This window comes from Parus major, chromosome 21, assembly GCF_001522545.3.
Source record: "Parus major isolate Abel chromosome 21, Parus_major1.1, whole genome shotgun sequence".
NCBI classification, from domain to species: domain Eukaryota; kingdom Metazoa; phylum Chordata; class Aves; order Passeriformes; family Paridae; genus Parus; species Parus major.
In genome coordinates this window covers 6,499,209-6,508,557 of record NC_031789.1, presented here as the reverse complement: position 1 = coordinate 6,508,557, position 9,349 = coordinate 6,499,209, and the positions used below count along the sequence as shown (strand labels likewise).

Below are 9,349 nucleotides of genomic sequence, written 5' to 3'. Positions count from 1 at the left end.
GGACAGACAGCCCTGTGATGAGGCAGGGACAGTCCCAAGAGCTGCTCTCCTGTTCTTCTGCCGCTCCAGAGGTGCAGCAGCGAGGAGTGGGAAGAGAAGGGGAAATGTCTGAGAGCATCCACACCCTTTGCTCCTTGTCTCTTCACCTGAGAGGTAGAGCAGACAAGGAAAGAAAAAAGGGAAAAATCTGTAGGTTTTGCCTTTGTTTAGGAGATAGCAACAGCGTTCCACTCTCAGCTGGTGGAAGTTGACTTCTGCTCCATCAGAACTGACTTACATTGCCTGAGGAGCTGGCTTCACATCTCTGCTTCCTCCTTTGCGACCTCAGGCTAAAAGGGACAAAGTCATTTGATGTGGAAACAGACACAGAAAACAAAGAGCAGGACACTTTTCAGCCTTCTTCCAAAGAGGTTTTGAAAAAGGGTAGCTCCAAAGGCCTGATAGATTTTCTATCTTAGTCCTACTTCCCTTCAAAGCCTGGAAATTCCGATTGGCTTTTCCCAGAAAAGCGTGGCTCTCTCTATTAACAAATTATCCTTTGGGCTTTATAACTCTCTGAGAGATTCTGAATGGGAAATGTTCCCTTCTGTTCCCAGATCTTGTTCATCTGTTTCTTTAGGGCTTCACAAAACGTTGTGAATATTGATGGGGAGAGCTGCAGCTTCCCTTCTGGGCACCTTCCTTTTGGGTTAAAACTTCTGTATTTTCTTCAATTATGGCAGGAGCCGATTTCTCTGCTCCACACATCACCCTCTGCCCCAGAGAGCTTCCAGCATAACTGGGACAACCCCTGTGAACAGGATGAGGGCCAGGGACAAGGAGGGAACCTGCTGCTGCTGCTGTTGGTAGCAGGAGCCTGAGCACGAGCAGTCGAGGGTTACTCAGGGAAGCTGTGGTCAAGAGTGATTTTCTTCTCTGGTGCACTTGAAGGTGAAACACCCCAGCAGGAGCTGGGCTCTCTGTGCTGGAGCTGAGAGCTGTCTCTGAAGCAGCTGCTGCCAGCCCAAGCCATTGCTGAGGGGTGGCTCTGGGCAGCCTGCTGGGGACAGCTGTCCCCCAGGGCTGTTGTCCCCTGCTTCCAGCTGTGGGACCTGCCTGGCTGTGCCCTGCTTCTTTCCTTTCTTCCTCCTCCAGTCCCTGCCAGAGCCTGGACAGCCCTTCCATGGCACTGATGAGGGATGTGACAGTCCCCAAAACCTGGGAGAGGCTTCCTGGTCTGTCTCCCCTTCCTTTTCTGCCTGACCAGGGGGCTCCTCTGTCAGCATCCCTCCCCTGTGGAGCCTGCCCGGCTTTCCCAGGACTTCTGCCTTTTGCCAGGCTTATTTGGAAAGCTGAAATCAGGTTTTTGTTTTCAGAGAAGCTGTTCCTATTCACTAATTGCTGGCTGTTCTTGCTTTGGGCCATCCCTGCCGTGCTGGAACAGTTCCAGTGTGGCACTGGTGTCCCTGGGAGGAGGTGATGGAGGACAAACCTGTCAGTGGCCAGGTGACAGGGCTGGGGAGGGGATGCCTCGGGAGCTGCTTTATTCAGGTGTCCAGTGCTGAGCTCTGGGCCAGGAGGTGGGATGAGAGCCTGGCCACCTCCTCCTGCCTCTGACCTCTGCTTGGGCAGATTCTGGTGCGCCCAGAGCTGGATTTGCTACTGGAGCAGTGGGGCTGGGAGCACGTTGGGCTGGAAGGGCTAATGAGGGCCCAGGGGACAGGGCAGGATTATCCTGGAAGGCAACCTGACCCTCTCTGAGGTGTTTACACTAATCACAGCTGAAGGTAAATGCAAACTCTGCCAGTTATTCTACAGGGGGATGTGTGGTCCCCACTGCTGCATAATGTCCCTAATTAAAGCCATTCCGCCAGGTTTATTATTTGGAAAAGCAAAACAAAAATATCCCAGGCTCTCTGAACCTCCCCCTTTCCTTTTCCCTATCTTTATTATCAATAAAAAGAGAGAGAAAATGCTGTCTGGGCTTGAGGATTTCCTTCACATATGGAAGAGATTTAGAGTCCTCCTGCTCCCAGCACTGGCAGCTCACAGACCTCCCCCCAGCATTCCCTGTCTGCTCCCTGTGTTTCCCAGCTTTACCTATGAAGAAGGAATGCATGGCCTGGGGTTTTTCCCTGCAGGTTTTTTACCCAATAGTAATTATTCTTGAGGCTTGAATCACAGGCACGTGAATCATCTTGCAACCAGCTTCGATATTTTTAGGTGGGAGCAGATTCTTGGGGCACTTGAATTTGTGTGTCTGTTTTGGTGGCCTTGGCTTGGCAGGGACTGCACCTGCTCCTCTGCTGGGGTCAGTTCCCACCGGGATCAGCTCTCCAGGGTTTCACTGGACTGCCAAAACCTTTACTTTCATCTGCCTCGTTATTTTTCTGTTGTTCCGGAGGGCTCTTTTTGCCTCGGAGCTCTCCGTGGCTGGGATCGATTAAATGCTCATCAGGGACTGTCCTGGCGAGGGCCCTTCCCTTTCCCCTTTCCCCTGCCCCTTTCCCCTTTCCCCTTCCCCTTCCCCTTCTTTTTCCCCTTTCCTCTTCTCCTTCCTCTTCCCCCTTCCCTTTCCCCTTTCCCTTCCTTTTCCCCTTTCCCCTTTCCTCTTCCTCTTCCCCTTTCCCCTCCTTTTCCCCTTTCCTCTTCCTCTTCCCCTTTCCCCTTCCCCTTTCCCCTTCGCCTTTCCCCTTCCCCTTTCCCTTTCCCTTCCCCTTTCCCTTCACCTTTCCCCTTTCCCCCTTCCCCTTTCCCCTTCCCCTCCTTTTCCCCTTTCCCCTTCACCCTTCCCTTTTCCCCTCCTTTTCCCCTTTCCCCTTCCCCTCCTTTTCCCCTTTCCCCTTCACCCTTCCCTTTTCCCCTCCTTTTCCCCTTTCCCCCTTCCCCTTTCCCCTTCCCCTTTCCCCTGTCCATCACCCCAGGCTGTCTGGCTGCAGCAGCTCCCAGGCCAGGGAACGTTCCCAGCTCTCCATCCCGGTGTGTGCCCCGAGCCCGAGCTCTCCCAGCAGGGCTCTCCTGCAGCCCCTTGGATTTGGGGGCTCTGGCCCGGGGGGACTGAGCTCCAGGAGGGTTTGGATGGCTGCAGGGGTAGGGTTTGATTTTGTAGCTCTGCTGGCCCTGCTCAGCCTCACAGAGCAGAATTTCCCCATCTCTCCAGAAGATTTCCTGTCTTACTGATGCTCCTTTCCTCTCAGGATAGAGAGATCAGCCTTCCAGACTCCTCCACTCCCAGAACCTGCTGCTGTTCCCAAGTTCTTGGGTTGTTTTTTGTTTTTCTTTAATTGCAGCTGCATCTCTGGACTTGGGTAACTTTAAATCATGTGCTGGTGCCCATCTGATTTTTCCTGGGGAAAGGAAATATTCCTGGCTGATTTTTTTTTTTTTAAAAGCAAAGCCACCCCCACCCTGACAATACTTTTGAGAGGCAATGAAAGCAATTAATGGTGTCAAAAGACCCTGGGAGGGTGGGGAGGCAGAGGGGGAATGGGGGGTTATTGACTCCAACCCCAGCTGTGCTTTGTTAGCTGCAACCAGAACCCACAAAATGAATCTTTAACCATGTAGGAAGGGAGGGGAGCCTGGAGCATGAGGCTGTTCTGCAGTGTCCTTCACACTCAGCCCTTGCAGGGGCTTTGGAGGATTGTGATGTTGGGCTGGGTCCATGAAAGAGAGGAAAAGGGATGCTCTGCCCCCCATCCTGGGGCTGGGGGTATCCTGGTGTTGGGAGAGGAGGATACACCCTCCCAGGGGTTCCTCGAGCTGAATCACTGCTGGGAAACACCTTTGGCTCCTCTCAGACCTCAATGGGGTTGTTGGAGGGTTCCTGGGCTGTAATTCTGCATGGACACCTGCCCTGCCTGGCTGCTCCCTCAGCTCCTCCCTGGGGATGTGCTGGCCGTGTTTGGAGAGGTTTTTGTGTTTGCAGCTTGGACCAGAGCCCTTCCAAGTCAATGGCACAATTGATTATGGAGCAGGTTCTGGGCCAGGCTTCTGGCTACCTTTGTGCTTAATTTGAAAGTGATGTGTGTCTGCTGGTGGACTCCTCTAAACAGATTAGGGAAGTGCAATTGATTCCAAACTGGCTCTAGATGAATATAAAAGGTAAAATTGATTGGCTCAGTCTATTTTAATTTTCTGGGGACACAGGGACGTAGTAAGTAAATAAACAAAACGCACCCCAAACCTGAGGGTAAAAATACAAAGCAAACAGGACTTTTAAAATGCCATTGTTAGGGCTGAAATCCTGGGATTTACAAGCCCTGGTTCTTCTCCTTTTTGCCTGAGTTTGCTCCTGTTCCTGAGGTGGCTTTGGGCAGAGGCTGCACCTGGGGCAGGTTCCCTGTGTGCACAGAGAGGGGCAGGGCTGGGAAAGCACCTTGAACACAAAAAGTATTTGAGGGTAAGAGATGCACAGTTCATAAAGTGCACGGTTTCCCCCACATTTTCCCAATTTTTTGCCATTTTTGGCCCGCTGTTCCCCTCTCCCCTGGGTGCCTGCTGCTCTCAGGCTGCTCTTGGCTGGGACCTGCAGCTCAAGGGGAAAAGCCCCTGTGGCTCCTCGGGGTGATGCCTTCCAGATGGGTTTAGCTCATTATCACAGTGATTAGGGCTGCCCTTAACGAGCACAACTGGAATTTATTGACAGAGGTAAACAAGTTTTTGTTTGGTATTTGTGGAAAGTTCTTAATTTGGTTAATTAAAACAACATGTGTTCCTCCCCTGCAGAGAGCCTGCCCGGCTTTCCCAGGGCTTCTTCCTTTTGCCAGGTTTATTTGGGAAGTTGAAATCAGGTTTTTTCAGAGAAGCTGTTATTATTTAGGTGTTCCTGTACATTTACTGGCCCTGTTTCACACACCTTTCTCTCTGTCTGGAGAACGGGCACAGAGCTGTGGCCTCACTTTCCCTCGCTGGGGTTCCTGTCCCAATTCTATGATTTTGTTGGCTAAAATTACGGATTCTGTGGAGCAGTGGCACCACAACCTCCCTGGTTTCCAGGGTGTTTCCCTGCTGCTGGCTGGCACAGGCAGGTGTCCCTTTACAGCCCTGGATCGTGATTTCCCTGGGCTGCTGGCACAGTTTAACTGAATGGTGAGGTGGAAATACTTGGTGGGAAATATTCTGGAGACAGAGATTGGTGCCTGATTCTGCTGCCACCTTCCTTTCCTCTCGGTGTGGATGAGATGAAGGGCTGGGAGAGGCTGCAAGGCTTGGTCAGAACTGGAAAGATGAGAAACAGGGATGCCTGTGCTGGAAAATCCTTTGCAAAGTGACCAGGACAAAGTGTGAGCCATGCAGGGACTGGCAGCTTTGGCTTGTCAAGAAGAGCTTTTTGACAGAAGTAAACACGTTTTTGTTTGATGTTTGAGGAAATTCTGAGATTATTCACCAAGTCCTTGTTTTGTTCTCTTTCCCTCTCCCCATTCCAAACCCACCCCAGAACCGGGGCCGCCTGGCAGAGAAGAGGACGATCCCCCTGCCCCCCACCAGGGTCCCCAAGAAAGAGCTGAGCTCCATCTTCTCTCACAGCGAGGACAGCGAGGAGAGCGACAAGAGCAATGGGCAGCCCCCCGAAGTGAAGCAGGAGGAGGATCTGCACATCAGTATCATGAAAAGAAGGTACTTGCAGTCTGTGCTGCACTGGGAGACACAGAAACCTGGGCAGAGCCCTGGAGAGCCAGCACTGCCCCTGGGGCTGCAGATGTCACATTTCAGCCCCCAAAGGGCAGCTGGGGGGGATTTTCCACTCCTGGTTGCAGTTTGCACTGAAGGCTCTGGATTTGCAGGTGATCACTTGGGTCTCACTCTCTGTCCAGGGCTCTGTGGTTTTGTGACCAAGAAATCATCTGTGGGCTTCAGCTGTTTGGAATACAGAGGTGTGGGGGCCCAAATCCTGCCTTCTGCTTTCAGTTGTGCTCAAATTGGGATGTCACTGAAACTGAGGAATTGGAAGGGGTAGCAGCAAGGTGTGGGGTTTTGTGTTTGATTATAAGTGTCAGAGCATCCTGAGAGCCTCTAGGAGCGAGGGAGAATAGATGGAGTTGTAGCAGGGAGGAGGAACTGCTTGATTTTGATCCTGTTTTTCTCATGAACATTCATCCTGGAATTGTGCAGTCCTAGAGGAAGAGAAGAAAGGATTGTCCTGAGTCAGGTCCTGGTAATCCTCACCTGGCCTCTCCTGGGAGGCCTCAGTGCCCTCAAAATTCAGCTGCAAAATTCCAGGTCCTCTCACCCCTCTGAAAAACCAGGAATAGCAGAAAATCTGTAACCCCAGGAAAACAAACCCCTGAAGGTGCCGTGCCTGAGCCTCCCGAGCAGATCATTGCGGCTCATCTCGGCTGTCATCCCCCCGTGATGCACAGCAGGGCTCAGATCCTGAGACAAGCCCTATAAAACCAGAGCAGAGGGAACTGAAGGGCTGTAATTGCTTTTCTAATGTTTTATGTGTTCCTTGCCTGGCAGTAGAGGAGCTGTTTCCCCCTTCCCTCCGACAGATGCTGGTACCCTCAGCAGCTGAGGGCTGCGAGCAGGGAGACAAAAGAGCAACCAGCTCTTCCCATAAAACCCTCCTGTAATTAACGTCTGGGTTTATCATTGCAGCTGTCCAGGAGCCTGGAAATGGAAAGGTGTTTTGGGAATGCACCTGGGCTGCCCAGGAGCCACCCAGCACAGGGAATACTCCCAATCAGTTTGGTGAACTGCCCTGCTCCTCCTGCCCCCTTTAATTAGGCTTTTAATGCTGCAGAATTGCAGTGCTAGATTGTCTCATTAGGAGGGAGAACAACACGATAACTCCGTAATTGATAATGCCGGGCCCCCCAAATACAAAGTGCTCTTATCTTAAATCTTTAATTACTGTAATTGCTTTGCCTTGTTTATTAGGAAATGAAGGAAAAATGTTTGGCAGCTCTCAGGCAGCGATCCCCCAGCTCTCCACGGCTGTGCTCTCCAGCAGTTCTCATCAGTTTGTCTGGAGGTCTCTTGGTTAAGCTTTATTTCCTTGGAGGAGAGCAGGATTCTCCCAGCTGGGTTAAATTCCCAGCCTCTGTGCAGCTGTTCCTTTCCTTTTCCTGGGAGCTGGGATGCAGAGTGGGGGGAAAAGCTGGGACAGTGGGGCACGGGGAGCAGGCAGAACTCCTGTGAGTGCAGGAACAAGGGAAAAAACAGGAATTTGGTGCTCAGGGAACATCCACTGCTCCCACCTGCAGCATTCCCAAGCATTTTATCCCTGGGACAGGGGGAGCCTGGACACTTCCAGCTGTTCCAGGGCCTCGAGTGGGGAGCAGCCTGTCCCCCTCCTGCTGGCCTGGGGGTGTCCAGGGTGGCTCTGGGGGTGTCCAGGGTGGCTCTGGGGACCCAGGGTGGCTCTGGGGACAGCAGGAGCAGCTTGTCCCTCTCCTGCTGGCCTGGGGGTGTCCAGGGTGGCTCTGGGGACAGCAGCAGCAGCACAAGGGCACCACAGCCCAGACAGGACAGCTGGGCCCTGCAGGGACCGTGCCCCATCTGCTCCTGCCTTAATTCACCTGCTGTGTCCTCCCCCCCGGGGCTGGGGCTTTACTGGCCCCCACTGAGAGGAGAAATAGGTTAAACTGGGATGGAGAAACAAGGCCAGGCCTCAGCAAACCTGGGTTCTGCTCCTGCAGCCCTGGATGTGCCCCCTGGCACTGTGAACACCTGCATTGCTGCTTTCAACCTTTTCCTCTTCTCCCTGTTCCCAGTTTCCTGGTGCTGCGAGGGCTGGGTACTGGTGAAGGAAAGACCCTGGGGATTAGAGCAGGAGTTGGAAGTTTCTTGGCTGGTCCCTCACCTCAGCCTTTAACAGCCTTGGCTTCTGCTGCTGCCCTCTGGGTTATCCCAGACACCAGAGGAGGGAAGTGGTGGAGTCACCATCCCTGGAAGTGCTCAGGGAAGCTGTGGATGTGGCACCTGGGGCTGTGGTTTAGTGGTGAACGTGGCAGGTTCAAAGTTGGACTGGATGAACTTAGAGGGCTTTTCCAACCTTACTGATTCTGTAATTCTGAATTAGACTCCACAAATTCCATTGCTCTGCAGTAGCTTGGGAAGCTTTAACTTCCCTGCCCTCGCAGGGAGATTCCACCCAGCCCTGAGCAATGCATGAGCTCAGCCTGGGAGCGTTCCCACCCCGAGGTGCAAACTGCCTGTCAGGATCTCCAGGATGTCATCCCAGGAATCTCCAGGCAGATGAAAGCCAGGGGATCCAGGGAGGAAGGCTCAGCTTTAACAGCAAGATCCTCACTCGCTGCTGGATTTAAGCCCAGCATTGTCCTGTGGGTTGATGCATTTAATTCCGATTTTGAAGAGTGGCCTCTTTGACTGGTGTGGGAGGAGAAATGCAGTGACAGCATCGGGGATTGAACAGGGTGTGTCAGGAACGGCTTTGGCCGAGTCCCCAGCAGTGGGGTGGTGTGGCTGAGGAGGAGTGAAGCTCAAACACCTGCTCAGAGTGCTGGGAAGGTCTCTCTGACCGTGTGAGGATGTGGATGTGGGGGAAGGAGAGGGGGAGAACAGCCACTGGCTTCCCAGGGATGCTGCAGGGTACAATATCCCAGCCAGCACGACATCCCTGCTTGCCTAGGAAGATGTGAGAGCAGGGGGAAAGGAGAAAGGGGAAAGGAAAGGAAGAAGGTCTTGCCCTACAAGTGCTCTTGGCAGCTCTGCCCATCTGCCTGTGTCTGACAGCTCTCCTGGTCTCCTCGGGGCTGACCCTTGCAGCAGCGATTCCGTGCTAGAGAACAGTCCAGATGCCCCAGGTCCTGCTGCAGCTGTCAGGCTGTTCTTCCAGGATCCATGGATGAGATTCCCTGAATCTCTGTTCACTCTCTGCTCAGCATTCTGGGTGCTGGGAAACAGCCTGGCATGGATACTGGGAGACTGTGGAAGCTGAGACTGGGATAACTGGGAGGAGCAGGGAGGATCCAGCTCTGCCTATCCAACAAAAAAAATCCCCTCAAAAATCCCCCCCTGGCTGCTCTACCTTAGTTCAGGACATTGTTCATCCCAAAGCTGCTGCTCCTGCATGTCTCAGGCAGTGACAGAACGTGCTGGGCTCATTTCTGAGCGAGGAAATCGCTGAGGATTCATTTCCAGCTGGGGAGGGAGCACAGGCACGGCTGGGGCTTCTGCCCAAAATGTCAGCACTGAGCTCTGCCCCCTTGGGACAGGGGCCTGGGAGCTGAGACAGAGCCCTGCAGCTCCCAGGGAGAGGGTGAAACAGAGAGGGGGCCAGGATGGGGCAGGAGAGGGTCAGGATGGGGCAGGAGAGGGTCAGGATGGAGCCAGGAGAGGGTCAGGATGGAGCCAGGAGAGGGTCAGGATGGAGCCAGGAGAGGGTCAGGATGGAGCCAGGAGA

General features: G+C 53.3%; 1 protein-coding gene across 4 annotated transcripts in view; it reads left to right on the top strand.

The window, feature by feature from the left end:
* SAMD11 (sterile alpha motif domain containing 11) overlaps nucleotides 1-9,349 on the top strand; it is an 87,353-nt gene that overhangs the window by 20,192 nt on the left and 57,812 nt on the right. For all 4 annotated transcript variants that reach the window (XM_033519229.1, XM_015648453.2, XM_015648455.1 and 1 more), the window contains exon 3: nucleotides 5,420-5,598. In XM_033519229.1, coding sequence (XP_033375120.1) covers nucleotides 5,420-5,598 — 179 coding nt within the window. The remainder of the gene's footprint in view (nucleotides 1-5,419; nucleotides 5,599-9,349) is intronic.